This window comes from Lithobates pipiens, unplaced genomic scaffold (assembly GCF_037356315.1).
Source record: "Lithobates pipiens isolate NorthernLeopardFrog02 unplaced genomic scaffold, aLitPip1_a1.2 Scaffold_18, whole genome shotgun sequence".
In the NCBI taxonomy this organism is placed as follows: Eukaryota; Metazoa; Chordata; class Amphibia; order Anura; family Ranidae; genus Lithobates; species Lithobates pipiens.
The window spans coordinates 79158493-79177539 of record NW_027507758.1 but is presented as its reverse complement, the minus strand read 5'-3'; the positions used below and the strand labels follow the sequence as shown (position 1 = coordinate 79177539).

The window sequence follows — 19047 nt, the reverse complement described above, 5'->3', positions numbered from 1 at the left end:
ATCGGCTTCACTTCCCGGTTCCCTACTGCGCATGCGCGAGTCGCGCCGCGCAATAGGAAATCTCCGCGCTGTCACTGGGACCCGTGTGTGTCCCAGCAGACAGCGCGGCAGGGCAGGAAATGCCGTAGACTCCCACGGGAGTCTATGCCCGGAAGTGGGTGTAAATACCTGTCTTTGACAGGTATCTCCACCCCCCTCCCCCCTGAAAGGTGTCAATTGTGACACCGGAGGGGGGGAGGGATTCGATCAGCGGAGGTTCCACTTTAGGGTGGAATCCCGCTTTAAGATTATCGATAATGATTTCCCAGACTGATTGTGGGGGATGGTAACTTCTTTAGCATGTACAATATATTCTGGTGCTTTTAGACAATTGTGCACTTCCAACTTTGTAATAACAGTTTAGGGAGGACACTTTTCTATCCCAGTGTGTCTGTGCCAGCACCATAATGATATACACTCACCGGCCACTTTATTAGGTACACCTTGTTAGTACCGGGTTGGACCCTCTTTTACCTTCAGAACTGCCTTCATTCTTGTGGCATAGATTCAATAAGGTGTTGGAAACATTCCTCAAAGATTTTGGTCCATAGTGACATGATAGCATCATACAGTTGCTGCAGATTTGTTGGCTGCACATCCATGATACGAATATCCCGTTCCACCACATCCCAACGGTGCTCTATTGGATGGAGATCTGGTGACTGTGGAGCCATTGGAGTACAGTGACCTCATTGTCATGTTCAAGAAACCAGTGATGAGATGATTTGAGCTTTGTGACATGGTGCATTATCCTGCTGGTAATAGTCATCATAAGATGGGTGCACTGTAGTCATAAAGGGATGGACATGGTCAGCAACAATACTCAGGTAGGCCGTGGCGTTAAATTCATGCCAATTGGTACTAAGGGGCCCAAAGTGTGCCTATAAAATATCACCCGCACCATTACACCACCACCAGCCTGAACCCTCGATACAGAGGCAGGGTGGATCCATGCTTTCATGTTATTTACACCAAATTCTGACCCTACCATCTGAATGTCGCAGGTGAAATCGAGACTCATCAGACCAGGCAAAGTTCTTTCAATCTTCTATTGTCCAATTTTAGTGAGCCTGTGTGTATTTTAGCTTCAGTTTCCTGTTCTTAACTGACAGGAGTGGCACCCAATGTGGTATTCTGCTTCTGTAGCCCATCTGCTTCAAGGTTCAATGTATTGTGCCTTTTAGAGATGATATTCTGCATACCTTGGTTGTAACAAGTGGTTGTTTGAGTTACTGTTGCCTTTCTAGCATCTCAAACGAGTCTGTCCATTCTCCTCTGATATCAACCAGGCATTTTCATCCACACAACTGCTACTCACTGCATATTATTCCTTTTACAGACCATTCTCTGTAAACCCTAGAGATGGTTGTGCATGAAAATCCCAGTAAATCAGCAGTTTTTGAAATACTAAGACCAGCCTGCCTGGCACCAACAACCATGCCACGTTCAAAGTCACTTAAAGAGGAAGTAAACTCTCCTACTCTGATGCTTCTTTTCATTTAGTCCATTATAATAATAATTATCAAACTATAATCCAGCCCAAATCGCATATTACTTACTGTTTAAAGAAACTTAAACTTGTTTCCAGGGGTTAGGCAGCGCCATCTTAAGTATTGTTTTCTGAGTCCACAGTAGAGTCTATTTCCACCCTAACATTGAGCACTTCCTGTACTGTTAACCAAGCCTCCTCCTCAACCAAACGTTTCTATGGCAACCCTGCTTCCCTGTTCATAGCTGACTTTACTTGTGCTGATTGTCTGTTTGCCTTTGTCAGTCTTTCAGCTTCAGCTGATAAGACCGCATTAATGGCCAGGTTTACACTGCATGTGATGTTACATGGTGTGTAGGAGGAAGCTCTGAATGATTCTGCACCCATCTGGGATATCAGTGGTGTGCCGTAGGAAGTCCTGATAACAGATAAGCACATAGAGTGTGTGCCGTAAATCAGGGCAGATCTGGGCATGCTCAGTGACGTCATTCTAAAGAACAAAAAGGATTACAACAATACTAAGCAAGTAAGGAGATATCTACAAGCAGTGTTCATTAGGGGTTTTTTATGCTGATTTACATGGGACAAAGTTGTGGGGGAGAGTTTACAACCACTTTAAATCCCCTTTCTTCCCTATTCTGATGCTCGATTTGAACTTCAGCAACTCATCTTCACCATGTATAAATGCCTAAATGTATGGAGTTGCTGCCATGTGATTGGCTGATTAGCAATTTGTGTTACTAAGCAATTGAACAGGTGTTCCTAATAAAGTGGGCGGTGAGGGTTGTTTGGTGTGAAGGAACTCAAGTGACCATCCACAGAGGCCTGACCTCAACCCTGCTGAACAGCTTTGGGATGAACTAGAACACCAAATGCAATCCAGTCCAACTTATCCTAACTACAGTACCTGACTTCTCAAATGTTAATTTGGATTAGTAAGTCAGATTCTCACAAGTACATTCCAAAATCTTGTGGAAAGCCATCCCAGAAGAGCGCAGGCTGTTATAGACGCAAAAGGGGAGCCAGCTCCATAAGGCCTGTCACACACAGGCTTCAGTTTGTATCAGAGCAGTGTAACAGCAAGCTTTGACAAAGCTTTGAAGCTCTTAAAGTATCATTCAGCTGATCACCACTTTATACAAGCTGCTGGCAGGAGTCAGCACTTCTTGCAGCTTGTTGAAGCCTGCTTAAAGTGGCAATCGACACTCCCCGTTATAATCTGTGTTCAACATTTACACACTGGGGTTGAATGGTACTTACAGAGCTAGCTGAAAGCTCTGCAAATGCTGAATGTCTGAAACAGGCATAATAATTTCCATTCTTTTACAACTCCTATAGATGCAATGGTCAGGTGCGCACAAACATTTGGCTATAAATTATACATTGCGAATAAACTTCATATGGATATTATACTACAAGGAGAGATCGAGGACGGATTTCAAACCCTGGAGCTTGTAATGTAGTGTTTGGGGCCCCAACCAACATCACACAGAACCATTTTTTTTGTTTTATTGGCCCTAGAATATTGTCGGTGTGTAAAAAAAAAAAAAAAAAAAAAAATATATATATATATATATATATATGTATGTATAATATTAGTATGAAACCACTGTACGCCTAATACTCATGATGTGAAACCATATGTAACTGAGTGAAAACAACTTGTCTAGGACACCTACAGGCATAGGCCTACTGGGCAAATCTGCATTATCAGAGCATCCCAATCAGTGCAGTCAATCGGTGCAGAAGAAAAATTACTTATTTGTAAAATTTGATAACAGAAACTAAGTTTTTTTTATTTATTTTTTATTTTTTTGGGGGGGAGGGGAGGTTTGGTCTTTTTTAGTTTAGCAAAAACTAATAAATCCAGTGGTGTTTAAATACCAGAAAAAAAAAAGCTTTGTGTGAAAAGAGAGCTAAATATTTCCTCTGGGTACAGTGTTGCATGACTACACAGGTGTCATTCAAAGTGTGACAGCGCTGAAAATTGGCCTGGGCAGGAAGGGGGTAAGTGGTTAAAAGTGCCAGTTGGCAGTATTTGTATGATTACTAGACAGGAAGCCAAGTTTTTTTAGGAATATTTGGAAGTCTTTCATTTTCAATATTTCTGGTTCTGATAACCTAACATTGCATTGCATGCGCTGTCACATTGGAGCCATTGCTGAATTTAGAAAAATGGGCCAAGTCAGTTAAACCAGCCTGGCTATATAACTGAAAAGTTACACATTATTATGAGTAATCATAAAAGATAAACATTAGAGTCAGGGCCACAAAAGATAAGAAAATGTCAGATTTTAGTTTCATTTTGCACACTGTTGGAAATATTGTTCAAATCATTTTAAAATGAAAGTACTGTCAAAATAAGATCCTCTGCTCCCTGGCTGCTTCGGGACTCCACAACATAAGGTCATGAGATCACTGCTTAAAGGATGGATCAGCAGTCGGGCCAAACCCTGCCTTTAGCATAGATCATGTGGTCAAATGCATAGGCATATCCGATCTAGGTGCACTTCAGGATATATTTTGCCTTGGTAAAAACTAAGTTCACCATTTAGGAGAAAAAAAATTAAATGCAGTATAAAAAAATGCATTTTCATATTTTTTTTTTTCACAGGAGCCTGCAAAGCATTGTACCCGCAATCAGTGGTTTGTTGGTGCAATGTCAGGCTTCTACAGACATTTCCTTTAGCTCTCTGCCCATGCAGAAGTACAGTTGTCCACTTACTAATTTGGAGAAAATGTCAGTGGACTATGAGTGCATCGATCACTGCATTTGTAGTTAGTTGATAGAGAACAACAAGTCTGCCACAGTGGAAGACGGGACTTGTAGTTCATTCGCAGGTCGCTGTGAAACCCCGCACAGCCATGACCATTTTAAATGTGTCAGCTGCCGCGGGGAGAGGAACCCCTGCATTCTGTCACAAGGAAGGAGCTCTGTGGGTGGAATGCGGGTGATTAGACAAATGACATGTTACACATTAAATCAGGGTGTAACCTGTTCCTAAAGGTGAACTTGACCTTTTAAGTGCATGCTGCTATTTAATGTGTCATTGTAACAATTCAGGTGTCTTATACCTCTCTGAGATCACAGTATTACCTCTAAGACAGGCCATAGATTATGGAAAGAAAATCGCTCAATTCGCCCATTGACAGTCAATCATTGGTTGGGGAATAGCCCCATGGGAGGGGGTGGGGTGCTTAGCAGGCCTAATAGAATTACTGTGAGGGACCTGTAATCATATCAGACCACGTCTACAAGAGACCATTCACCATTTACCATGTATAAAATATTTATTTATTTTAGTTGCTTATTATAGTCGAGTTACACATTTCCTTGTTATGCAGGGGTGCTGATCTGTCGGCTCTGGTGCGAGAAGCGTCCATAAACACCCTGCGGGCTGAAATGTTGGAGCCGGGGCAAATAGGCTGTAGAGGTAAGTTATGGGTAAGATTTTTTGGCACTAAAGTGAAACTGTTAATTCAGCTTGCTGACCTGACGGTACTCGGCACTCCTTAACCACCTAACCCCTCCTATGGCAACGGTCTGGGGGGCTTTCCTGAACCTATCTCCATAGCAGTTGTTTTATGCAACAGAGTTTGCAGCAATTAGCATCCCTACAAAAAACTGGCATAACATGTAGGTAGTGCAGTTGCCAACGAAAAAAAACATTACTATCTGAAAGATACTTAATAGGGATAACCATATCTCTAACAATTATTCACATGTAGAAAAATTAACTTGTTTCTGTAATCTACATAATTAGATTTTCCTTACATGCCTTTTCCTTTACATGCTTCTCCATGATGAAATGTTCACATCCAAGTACCAGCAGCAAACAACCATTCCCTCAATTGTGTACCACATACCAATTTCAGGGAAGATAATGTGTTCAAAGATAGTTTACGTTCAGTGGCGGCTGGTGCTCAAAATATTTGGGGGTGAAAATAAATACCATCATAAGAAAGTTCTATTTATGGGGAAAAAAAGGACATCAATTTTATTTGTGTACAGCATTGCACGACCGCGCAATTGTCAGTTAAAGCGATACAGTGCTGTATAGCAAAAGAAATTATTCCAATCTGTGGCTGATCAAACACCTGGCCATGCCTGCTGCAGACATATGCTGATCTGGGTGGTATACGGCTCTAATTGGCCATGTGCATGAGATGTAGAACAATTATCACCTTACCTGTCTCTATACCTAACACGCTTAAGGTAGATGTTAACAACTATGACAATGACATTTAGCTTGCTAAAGCACGGTTTATCACAGGGATATGCAATTAGCGGACCTCCAGCTGTTGCAAAACTACAAGTCCCATCATGCCTCTGCCTGTGGGTGTCATGCCTGTGACTGTCAGAGACTTGCTATGCCTCATGGGACTTGTAGTTCTGCAACAGCTGGAGGTCTGCTAATTGCATATTCCTGGTTTATCATAACAAATGCCATTTTTTTTCTTTTTTTTTTTTAAACATTTATTTTTTTCATGCAGTTGTGCATCTTGGCACTACTGATTTCTCGCAGCCTCTTAGCAGCCACTCACCATTTATATGCATGCCCCATGCACCAGCTGCATGTCATTGGTTGGCAGGACATTTCTGCACAATGCATGTTGCCACATCCATCTCCACCAGAAGTATGTGAACCCAGGAAAACAATTTGCAGAGGGGGACAGAGTGTTGCCACTATGACAGGAAGTGCCTGAAAACTGACCTTCACAGAAGGATCGCTGGGTAATATAATGACAGCTTCGGATTTGAAAAGATTGACGAGAACTTTGCAAATAACATTGACATGATGAAGATTGAATGAGATTGGGTGTACAGGTCACAGTTACAATCCAGCAGTGGGAACTGTCACAATACAGGTGACACACACACACATATACATCATCATTCACTGCTTCCTAATTCTCCCAAATGTAATGAGAAAGCCTGTCCTCTTATTGGATGAGATGATCAGTGCACTCATAGGATGTCTAACAAGGGGGATTTTTTCAGAATCGGCAAAACATCCGTCCTGAAAAATAATTTCCCCATTCCCCTCAGGAATGAATCCCTGATTCTCAAACAGACTTTCCCAGCTTTGTGAGCTGGTGGCACATAAACATGACATTGGGTGGAAGAGGCAGGGATGGAGCATGGGATGGATGGAGGGTGAGCAGAGCCTATGTACTCTCACTGACATCCCGCATACAGCAGAAAGTTTGTTCCACAAGTGAGGAGCTCAGCCATGCACTGCTGCTGGGGAAAGGAGGGGTCCTTTGTGTGCAGCTCACTCACATCGCCAACACACGCCGTGGCGTGCTCCCAACACACTTTATTACAGTAATAGATCATCAGACACAAAGCAAAGATCAGACATAAGACACAAATAGTCATTCAGTGTCACAAAGCACTTTGCAGGCTACACAGGGCTCTGGAAGTAGTTTGCATTCAGATTAGAGGGGGTTAAAGTCTGTCTGAGCAGAACTATGGGGGGGAGGGGAGGAGGAGGGGTCCCGATGATCAGCAGTCCCGGCCCCCAGGATACACCGTGACAGAGGTAGAGCATTCATTTTGACAGCAGCATGGGAAGCAAATGTCCACACAGACAACACAACCTTGCCCGTCTGTCAGTGCAGACACCCTCCGTCCCCTTTACACAGAATGCACCTACTTTCCTTCCCCCTTCATTGTACGATGGTCAGTGGGGGGGGGGGGTGATGAAGGTGAGGGGTTAAATGACCAGTGTGCCCTTGCATGTCCTCAGATCTGTCACTTCCCCAAGTTGTCCTGTTCTCCCACCTGCAGCACCATCAGATCCCCTCACCCAGACACTCAGCCCTCGTCTTGTCTGATAGTATGACATGGCAATGTTCTGATTCACAACATTGCCATGTTATACTGTCTGTACTTGATGGATCAGAAGAACATTGCCATGTTATACTGTACAAATAAGGATGTCCGCACAGCACACAATAGCATTTAAAACAGTTACAGGGTCTAGAATCGCCAAAAAAATCTTCAATCGATCTTCAAATATGCCCCACTACGGCCGTGCATTCCATCCAAGTAGCAGCGACATCACTATCGGCTTCTCACTGGCACAGAGAAACCGGAAGTGGCGTTGGAAATGAAAGCACCTCCCACATCCTATGGCAGTGCCAGTCAACATAAACACAGCAAGAAGAATGACACTATGGAAGTGTAGAGGCGCACTGCGTTGCGCCACAAAGCATCAGAAAACCCCACAAATGAAGCATCTCGCCTGCAATCACATGATTGCATTTTTTTTGTGACTAGCTTTGGACAGGCCTATGTACAGGCCACTGTTTACGTTGTACCTGAACTTAAAAGTAGCTTTGATATGCTATTGGGAATATCTAGAAACGTTAAGGCTGCTTTCACACTGAGGCGCTTTACAGGCACTATAGCGCTAAAAATAGCGCCTGCATAGCGCTTTTAAAGAGCCTCTCCACTCGCTCCAGTGTGAAAGCCCGAGTACTTTCACACTGGAGCAGTGTGCTTGCAGGACGGTAAAAAAAAAAAAAATCCCGCAAGCAGCATCTTTGCAGCGCTGTAGGAGCGGTGTACACACCACTCCTCAATCGCCCCTACCCATTAAAATCAATAGGATGAACCGCCGGCAAAGTGCCACTGTAGCGGCGCTTTGCCGGCCGTTTTAACCCTTTTTCGGCCACTAGCGGGGGTTAAAAGCACCTTGCTAACAGCTGAATAGTGCCGCAAAAACTACAGTAAAGTGCCGCTAAAAAAAAAAAAAAAGTGCCAACGCCCCAGTGTAAAAGTACACTTACTGTGCCTAAGCAGTAACCAGAAAATCTACCTTTTGTCTGGAATGCCTCCTGAAAATAGCCATGCACTTCCTGGTATGTGAGATTGCCTAGGCACTCCTATGCTATATATATGCAGTATGAGATCTAAGGCACTGCTGCGCCTTACTCAGGGGTGGGTAACTGCGGCCCTCCAGCTGTTGTGGAACTACATGTGCCATTAGACATTGCAAGACTGCCAGTTACAAGCATGATTCCTAGAGTCATGAAGGGAAAGAATTACTTTTACTCCCAGAGGCAGACATATATGAAGGGATTTGTAGTTCAACAGCTGGAGAGCCACAGTTTGCCCACCCTGCTCTAACTGCTAGTCTTAGAAAATTTGCAATAAGATTTGGTGATGTCAAAACTAAGCTGCTTACTGTTCTCCTTGCTGGAGGCTCCAGTATGAGGAAGCAAAGTCCTGCTTCTATCAAGATGGCCACCTCTACACAGACAGTGCAGAACAAGTTATTGGTAAGTCATTCATGGGAGAAAGATCAGCTGCAGAGAGACCACAGGCAATACTGGTGACAAGTCCTTTGCTTTTTGCCTGCCTTTTGTTTTGGGCACAGCATCCAGAGTTCAGTTCATCTTTTGCTACAAAAGTTTCTTTATAGCTGATATACGGGAAAAATTAAAAACTACCCTTGCAGTGAGGCCTTCTTCACACTGCAAGGATTAAATCCTTATTTAAGTCCAGGATACCTTTTTTAAAAAGCAGTTCTACTTGTCCTATCCCCAGGCTTTCTCCTCTGTGTGACTGGTCCCCCAAAGATGCCTCTCCTCAGCACTCTATCAGTTGTAGGCACTCTGACATCTTCACGTACAGTTCAGGACAAGCAGTCCTGGATTGGGAGGACACAAGTGACGGCCTTCTCAGAGCATTGGATTTGTGAGGCGAGCACCAGCCTGGGGGAGGTAAGGTTAAAGCGGGGTTCCACCCTAAAGTGGAACTTCCACTCATCAGAACCCTCCCCCCTCCGGTGTCACAGTTGCCACCTTTCAGGGGGGAGGGGGGGTGTAGATACCTGTCTAGGACAGGTATTTGCACCCACTTCTGGGCATAGACTCCCACGGGAGTCTATGCTGTTTCCTGTCCCACCGCGCTGTCTGCTGGGACACACACGGGTCCCAGAGACAACGCGGACCATTCTTAATGCGCTGCGCGACTCGTGCATGTGCAGTAGGGAACCAGGAAGTGAAGCCGCAACACTTCACTTCCTGATTCCATCACCTAGAAGGGCAGCGGCAGCAGCCGAGAGCCAAGCGATCGATTGGTCTCGGATGCCGACATCGCTGGACCCTGGGACAGGTGAGTGTCCATTTTAATATTTTTTTTGTAGGTGGAATCCCTCTTTAAGGCAATAAAATGGCTTCTTTTTTTTTTTTGTTTTGTACCCTAGTCAAAAATGAGCATTTAACCTCTTGGAGTGTTGTGGAAAGCTTCATTACAAGGGGTAAAGTAAATTTTTTTTTTTTTTTAACAAAGCCCACTACTACTCCTACCTAGTGTGGCCTTGCACTTGCCTCCGATGCTGTGCAGACCTGGTCATTGGTGCAATTATGCGAAGAGGTACGTGTTGTCTGGTGCTGACTGCTTCTGCTGTGTTGCAGATGATGGCCGCACTTTAATACAGCCAGTATGCATCAGCATGATCTGTAAGAGTGAAAAGAAAAAAGTAATAAATAGAACTTTAGAAAAATTTGGGGAAATCACATTTTTTCCTCTGCATTAGTATGTGCACAGCCTGTTAAACGCAATTAATCCAGCATGAATATTATAAAAGTTTGACTAATGTTGTTTCTGTGCCTTTTTTTATTGGCATTATAGGACAGATCAAGGTTTGTAAAAGACACTTTGAAGATGCATTCAACAAAGTAAAACCATCTGTCTCCAGGAAGGTATGTCTTACATCCGTCATTTATTGCTTCTAAATGCATTTATGAAGGAACAAAGGGTGAAGAAACTGGTTTAATGAATATAAAAAAAAAATCGCTGTGCCTATTCAGCTGGAAATAATGTGGAATGTCCTGGTCATGTGACCTGTATCTACTGGAGGGTGAAAGTACACTTTGTTTTAAGTAAAACCACAAGAGACTGGCTCAGCAAGGATTGGAAACCAGTCCTTTAACCACATCGGTCCTCTTTATGTAACAGGCAGCGTGGCACATTTGTGGAAGAAATATTGTTATTTAGGTTTCACCTCTATTGTTACTAGCATGATTACTGGTACGAGTAATCTGAAAAGAACATTCGATTTGTCAATAAGGGCAACACCTGCACTGTTCTTCCATGTGGCTGTGTGCGAAGGCCTGAATATTGTGTTAAGTTAGGCCGGCTCCAGGTTGGTACAACCTACCTAACCCTTCACCTTATATTTTAATTAATGTATAGCTTTTTTAATGTCTTTAGTCTGATCGTATGATGTCAGAGGTCTTTCTATAGCAATGGCATGTAATGACGTGGAACCTCTATGCAGCATTCTCCTGTGAGCCCAGGTTGGCTTGATGACCCATCACCACAGGACATCGATGCCCTGGGCTCATCAGAAGTGTATTCAATGACACTGGTTATCTTTTGGCCCAGAAAAGGACCAACAATGAATCCTAGAATGTTGAGTAAGTGGAGGACATCACCGGAGATGGTGATTTTTGCAGAGAGCTGTTTTTTGTACTTTAACAGATGGTGGGCAGTGAACTTTTTAGTTCACCCTGTGAACCTGTGGTCCAAAAAAAAAAACTTGTATATTCACTTCCACACTGTATTCCAAATATTTCTAGCCTATGCCTAATTATCTGATCAATTTTGAAGTTTGTAAACTTAGTGAAGATCCCCACACATTTACTCTCTGAATTCATGTAGCCCCTATTGCCACTCTCCTGCTGAGAGGAGAAGTCTCAGAATGCTGATTCAGTACAGAAATCGCAGCTTGCAGGCAGCGAGGTTCCATGGGACATGTAGTCCTTAGAATCAAAAGTATACAGCAAAGGATAATCTGCAAAGCATGCAGGGAATCCAGAAAGTTGTGGAAAGAGTTTTTTCCATCAGACAGGCAGCATTCACAAGAGATTTCAAGTAAGCTTATATTGTGTTTTGAATAATAACTAATAATTGTATTGTAATCACATTGCTGTTTTCTTAAATGAAAATGTATGCTGTGACCATGACCAGGCCATTTTTTGCGATACGGCACTGCGTCGCTTTAACTGACAATTGCGCAGTCGCACGTCACTGTACCCAAATAATATCGACGTCCTTTTTTTTTTTTTCCCCCTCTCAAATAGAGCTTTCTTTTGGTGGTATTTGATCACCTCTACGGTTTTTATTTTTTGCACTGTAAACAGAGCCACAATTTTGAAAAAAAATTTTTTGCTATAATATCCCAAAAAAAAAAAAAAAAAAGTATAAAAGAAAAATAAATGTATTCATCAGTTTAGGCCAATATATTTTCTTGTACATATTTTTGGTAAAAAATAAAAATAAAAGAATTCGCAATAGGCGTATATTGGTTTGCGCAAAACTTATTGTGTCTACAAATTATGGGATAGATTTAGCAACTTTTATTTTGTTTTTACTGGTAATAGCGATGATCTGCGATTTTTAACAGGGCTGTGACATTGTGGCGGACAAATCTGACCCCACGTGACACTTTTTGGAAGCCAGTGACATTATTATATTGATCAGTGCTATAAAAATACAGTCATCTATGTAAAAATTACACTGTCAGCGAAGGGGTCAACCGGGCGATCAAGGGCTTAACTGTGTCCCCTGGGTGTGTTGTTCTAACTGTGGGGGGGAGGGGGTGGACTGGCAGGGACATGAGAGATCTCTGTTCCCGATGACTGGGAATGCTAGATCTGTCATGTCTGTCAGAATGGGGATCAGCCTTGCCTCCCGTTCTGCCTCTACTAGGCGATCGCTGGGCGCCGGGCACGCTATCGCGCCTGCCCGAGCCGCCATACAGCTACGGTGATTTGCGCAGGAGAGCCGACCTGCCGTCATATAACAATGGCGGCTTGTTCAGGAAGTGGTTGAAGTAGAACTATAGGCAAACTGTTTTTTTTTTTTTTTTGTTTTTTTGTTTTCAAATAGAGTAAGGGAAGATTATAACCTTTCAATTTTTTTTTTTTTTTGCCAGCTGTGTCCAATTGCAGACATTTACCTTCACTTCCTGTCTCATAGCTAGGGCTGCAACGATTAATCGATATTATCGATAATAATCGATAATGAAAATCGTTGTCAACGATTTTCAATATTGATTAGTTGGTCTGCTCCTTCCGCCTGTCTGTTCGTTGAAAAAAAAACAAAATAAATCCTCTCCTATGTCATCCGTCCTGTGTCCTCGGCGGCGCTCTCTGTGACCAGGCATGCGCTCGCCGCTGCACGTCCGCGGCGCGCCTCTCCTCCTCGCAGATGTCACAGATCTCAGCCCCGCCCGCTGCTGCCTCGAGGTAACAGAGGCAAGTGCAGGCTGCACACAGAGTGTGAAAAAAGGTATCAGCTATCGGCTAAAAGTTATACACACACACACCACACACACACCACACACATACGCACCATTCAGTGCCCCATCATCATTTGCTTTCCTGGGAGGGAGAGGGGGGAAATAGAGCCACATTGGTGCTTCTGCAGGGGGGGGGAATAATAGTGCCCCATTGGTGTTTCGGGGAGGGGGGGGGGGGAATAGTGCTCCATCATTGGTGTCCCTGGGAGGAGTAGCGCCTCCCGGGGACACGAATGATGGGGCACTATCCCCCCCCGGCTGAAACACCAATGTGGCACTATTATTCCCCCCCCCGGTTGAAACACCAATGTGGCTCTATTATTCCCCTCCCCCCCAGAAACACCAATGTGGGAGGAATAACGCCCCATCATTGGTGTCAGTGGGGGGAATAGTGCCCCATCATTGGTGTCAGTGGGGGGGGGATAGTGCCCCATCATTGGTGTCAGTGGGGGGGAATAGTGCCCCATCATTGGTGTCAGTGGGGGGGGGATAGTGCCCCATCATTGGTGTCAGTGGGGGGGGGGGGAATAGTGCCCCATCATTGGTGTCAGTGGGGGGGGAATAGTGCCCCATCATTGGTGTCAGTGGGGGGAATAGTGCCCCATCATTGGTGTCAGTGGGGGGAAATAGTGCCCCATCATTGGTGTCAGTGGGGGGGGGGGAATAGTGCCCCATCATTGGTGTCAGTGGGGGGGGGGGGGGAATAGTGTCCCATCATTGGTGTCAGTGGGGGGGAATAGTGCCCCATCATTGGTGTCAGTGGGGGGGGGGGGGATAGTGCCCCATTATTGGTGTCAGTGGGGGGGGGGAATAGTGCCCCATTATTGGTGTCAGTGGGGGGGGAATAGTGCCCCATTATTGGTGTCAGTGGTGGGGAATAGCGCCCCGTCATTGGTGTCAGTGGGGGGGGGGAATAGTGCCCCATTATTGGTGTCGGTGGTGGGGAATAGCGCCCCGTCATTGGTGTCGGTGGTGGGGAATAGCGCCCCGTCATTGGTGTCAGTGGTGGGGAATAGCGCCCGTCATTGGTGTCAGTGGGAGGAATAGCGCCCCGTCATTGGTGTCAGTGGGAGGAATAGCGCCCCACTATTGGTGTCAGTTGGAGGAATAGCGCCCCATCATTGGTGTCAGTGGGAGGAATAGCGCCCCATCATTGGTGTCAGTGGGAGGAATAGCGCCCCGTCATTGGTGTCAGTGGGAGGAATAGCGCCCCGTCATTGGTGTCAGTGGGAGGAATAGCGCCCCGTCATTGGTGTCAGTGGGAGGAATAGCGCCCCGTCATTGGTGTCAGTGGGAGGAATAGCGCCCTGTCATTGGTGTCCATGGTAGGAATAGTGCCCCGTCATTGGTGTCCCTGGGAAGAATAGCGCCCCATCATTGGTGTCCCAGTTTTTTCATTATTACTTTTAAATAAACGAAAAAATTGAACATTACGTTTTTTGGGTGATTTTATCCGATTATTCGATTAATCGGCCGATTATTTTTTCGATTATGAAAATAATCGTTAGTTGCAGCCCTACTCAAAACCCAAACAGGAAGTAAGAGGAAATCCCAGAAAATTATGGGAATTGCTTGGGGACCCCCGGGTCACTGGAACTAGTGTCCCCATTAGAAGATTTCCCTTCTATTACTTTTCTGGGGACAACCAAAAATTTGGGATTTTCTTTTACTTTCAATGATAATGGTAAACAGGGCAAATAGAGAGGGTGAATCTCCTTAATGGAGAGACAGACAGCAATAAAAACCGACAAGCGTTCTGATCCCTCTCTGCTCTATCCAAAACTAAAAAAAACAGTTTTGCCTTTAGCTAAACTTTTAAGTTTTTTTTTTTTTTTTTTTGTATAGGCTGCTGTTGTATTTTTAAGTAGTGGTTATTCAGTGTCAGAAATCATATACTATGCCAGACAACCACGCTCAAATATATTATGTGAGAAATGTCATTAAGGAACCAACTCTATCATAGTTGCTCACATTTGTCCTGTCAGTAACCTGTCAGGAAAACACCCCTTTTATTCAGACTTATTGCAAAGTCTTCAGCACTGCAATTCTAACATGCACACAACACAATGATCATATCATATCTTATTGCAGGGTTCGGCTCCCTGTACCTTCCTACCAGGAAAACACAATAGCTCCACAGGAGGAATTGACCAATTTTCTTGCAGGAAAGAAAATTGTATCGTCTATGGCCTGCCTAGGCAAGGCTGACTGCATCCCGCTACTAAAATATATGGGTTCAGTTGGGCTTTTAAGCCCAACTTCATCTAAAACTTGTTTTCTTTGTTTAGTTAGGAAGGATTAGAACCTGTGTCCAATTTTACTTCCCTATTTGGCACCACTGAGGAAAATCACAACGATCATATTTTTGTATTGCGGAAGTAAACTGGAGGAAACTCATACAGGGAGAATGCAAATTTCCCATTCAGATTGCATCCATGGTGGAAATCAAATCCAACTTTGTGGCACTGCAAGCTAAAACTTAGTAGATGTGTTTCACATTGTTCCTTTGTTTTATAATCTGGGAAAATTTATAACTTTTGTTTAGATTAAGTAATGGTGTAGTTTTTAAGTTATTTTTTAGGTCCATTTGTCGTTTTTCAGCAAATTTATACAAATCAAATTGGGGTAGCTTGGGGTTTTTGCTGAATCAGCCAAAATTGAAGGAGCCAGGCCCAGCCACTGCAACCAGTCAGATGCAGCAGCTGTTTGGGTATTTTGACAAGCTGCAAACTGAATAGAAAGAAATATATATGTGTACAGCCAGCTTAAAGTGGTTGTAAACCCTTACAAACCACTTTGACCTACAGGTAAGCCTAGCTTAAGGCTTACCTGTAGGTCCAAGAAATCTCTCCTAAACCTATACGGTTTAGGAGATATTTACCTGAAGACAGCCACCGCTGTCTACGGCGCATGCGCCATAGACAGCAGCGCGCAGACGCACTGGGCAAGCCGCATATCGCCGCGAGTGTCGGCTCCCGTGCGCATGTGCGGGAGTGACGTCATCGCTGCTCCGGCAGATCACAGCGCCGGAGCAGCGAGACCCACGAGAAGATGGCTGCTCGGAACTACAGGGGACAGCGGTGACTTCGCTGGCTCCTGTGTCAGGTAAGTGACACATAATGGACTACTATGCGATGCCTAGTAGTACATTATGCTTTACCTTTGCAGGGAGACAGAGGAAGTAACCTCTTTAAGTGATAATTGTTTTACAGTTGTCGCTTTTTGCAAACCTCCCTAGCCCCTGTAGTCAAATCCTATGCTCAGCAGTAGACTCTGCTCAGAGTGCCGTTTGTGAGAGAAGCGGTCTCTCTACAGTGGTCCAACAGGCCCTCTGCTGAGTCGGACCTATAGCAATATAGCAATCAGCAGGGAGCAACAAGTGTTATCAGTTGCAGCACTGCAAGTCAGACTGCTGTAGGGAACATTGTGGGCTCCATACAAAGTACAGAGGTCTGTCTGCAGCAATCCTAGGACTCTTCTAGTGGAGCTGGGGTAGGTACAATTCTGGCACTTGCCACACTTTTTTTTTTTTTTTTTACTTTTGGTAATGTTCACTGCCACAGTTGCAAATGGTGTGAACAGGCCTTAATCCAATAACTTATCTTGAGTGACCCTGATTGTTTTGTTTGTATGTGTTCCTTTCGCTCCCACTGGTTGGGGGAGGTAAGCTCTTCAAATGTTTAGGCCACTGCCAACCTGCAGTTTCTGGCAGGAGTATAAATGACAGGACTGAGCAAGCCCTTTCCAAGTAATGTTTCTTCCGCCAAGATTGGGTGGCTTTCGGGAACTAAATGTCACCTGCACCTGGTGGATGAAAGGGCTATCTATATCTTGGTTCCTGGCAGGGTTGCAGAACATGTGATGGGAAAATTAGCAGGTCCTTTCTAAAGTAACTTTTCTTCCGTTAAGTATGGGCAGCATTTGGCAACTTACAAAGCACCAGCACCTGGTAGAGGAAAGTCCCATTAATAGGTCCCTGTAATGCTATCCATGTTTTCTTACTTCGATGTTGGGAAATACTTTGCGGTATCTCTTCCCAGCTCCACAGTCCATTGAACACCTTTGCTCGTAAGAATTTACAGTTTGGTAACTGCTGTGTGTTCCATAGAAACCATGAAAACAGTGAAATAACACATCTCTTCCTCTGCAGGATCAAGTGATGTATGAGCAGCTCCGCCTGTCTCTGAGCCGCTGATGGCCACCGTGAGGAGAGGATGGAGGGGAATGGTTTGGAGGCATAGCAATACAGTACCAAGTGTCTATGTGACGCAGCAAGACATGGCATGTTTGAGCCTGAAAGCCCACATTCTTCAGCTAAATCCTTGGAATAGACTGGAATGTGGCATGTGTGGGTATAAAGAATTGGAGATCTCCTCCTTCTAAATCTCCCAGCTGTAAATAAACTAGACAGAAACTTTATTCTGTATATTTTACACTATATGCCCTCTTGTTTTTATTTGTTTTTCCAACAGGTTACACCGCTTTAGCCTATATCAAATACATGCACGTTAGGGGTGTGTATTTTCAGGGTGGACAAAATAATAGAAAGCAATAGCTATGTTCTTATCCAGAGACTAATTAAAGCGGAGCTCTAGCCACCTCACCGAAAAATTCAAGGTCAGCAGCTACAATAACCTCCAGCAGCCACTGAAAGCCAGCTTCTCCTCCTCCCTCCCACAGGCATTCAGCAGCTGCAGGAGTAAAAAAGAGAGGATCAATTCTTCTATTTGCCACCCCTCTTATCCAGGTCCTTCTGCCCCTGGGCCCCTCTGTGCTTTTCTGTGTTTACTATGCTTCTGTTTGTGAATAAATGGGAAGCTCTGTACAGAACTATTCCTGTCCATTCATTCAGGGAAGCTGAGGCTGCAGAGTAGGAGATTGAGGGTTGTGCCCTCAATCCCCTTTCTCTGTCTCAAAGGTGGAACATCAGAGGTCTCAATGGGGCTCCTACAAAATTGTAAAAAATAATTTAACCACTTCGGCCCTGGAAGATTTTACCCCCCTTCATGACCAGGCCATTTTTTGCGATATGGCACTGCGTTGCTTAACCTGACAATTTCATGGTTGTGTGACAAAATAAAATTGATGTCCTTTTTTATTTCCCCCACAAATAGAGCTTTCTTTTGGAGGTACTTAATCACCTCCTGTGGTTTTTATTTTTTGCGCTATCAACAAGAAAAGCTTGAAACAAAAAAAAATAAGCGGAATAAAAGTACTTTGTCTACCAGGCACTCGTGTTCGGGTGGACTGATTACTGGGGGGGGGGGGGGATATTAGGGATTTAGGGATAAAACGATATTAGGGATTTAGGAGCTAAATTGAGAAAAAGGATATCCAAGGTAGCATTTTCAGAAATGCCGCTGGCACCTCGAGCCACACCAAAAAGGCAGCGGGAGATTAGAGCAGTAAACCAGTGGCTGAGGAGCTGCTGTAGAAAGAAGGGGTCTGGATTTCTGGAGAACTGGGCCGACTTTTCAGTTGGTTACCAGCTCTGTAGAAGGGACGGACTGCACCTAAATGAGGAGGGTGCAGATGGTCGATAAGTTAGAGGGGCTTTTAAACTGGGTGGAGAGGGTTCAGATATAGAGAGAGCCAGTGTGGAACGTATTTCAGTGAGTAGTAATGGGGTCATTAGTGGTAGGTTGACTAAAATACCTAAACCCATAAGTATAGTAACAATACCTATTTGCAACCTCAGAACACCCAATAAGGAGATAGTATATGTTCACTAATGCCAGAAGCCTGGCAGACAAGATGGGAGAACTAGAGCTGCTAATGTATGAGGAGGAATTAGATTTTGTGGGAGTTTCGGAGACTTGCTTCAATAGCTCTCATGATTGGCTGGCAACCATTCAAGGGTATTGATAATTAAAAGAAACAGGTGCACTAATCTAGAAGAATATTCACGATGCATAAATACACATGACAAAATTTAAGGGCATAAAGTCCACTCCTACATAAACAAATGAAAAAAAAATGTATGAAGGGGGCGTGGCCGGACCTCACAGGAAAATGGACGCATAACAGGTTAGCTCCCGCTGTGTTAACTGCCGCTTTGCTGCTGAGAGACTTTTCTTTGCTTACCCGGTCCAGCTGACATGGGGACAGCATCGCGGACATCCTCCACCTCTTGTTCCCGCTCACCAAGAAGTAATCAAAGCGGCACAAACAGCAATTTTCCTGACCCTTTCTGGACAC

General features: G+C 44.4%; 1 protein-coding gene across 1 annotated transcript in view; it reads left to right on the top strand.

The window, feature by feature from the left end:
* NVL (nuclear VCP like) overlaps positions 1-17287 on the top strand; it is a 126642-nt gene extending 109355 nt beyond the window's left edge. Inside the window, exons 21-23 of the mRNA XM_077485823.1 lie at positions 4874-4962; positions 10176-10246; positions 17000-17287. Coding sequence (XP_077341949.1) covers positions 4874-4962; positions 10176-10246; positions 17000-17044 — 205 coding nt within the window. The 3' untranslated portion in view covers positions 17045-17287. The remainder of the gene's footprint in view (positions 1-4873; positions 4963-10175; positions 10247-16999) is intronic.
* The last annotated feature ends 1760 nt before the right edge of the window (positions 17288-19047 follow it).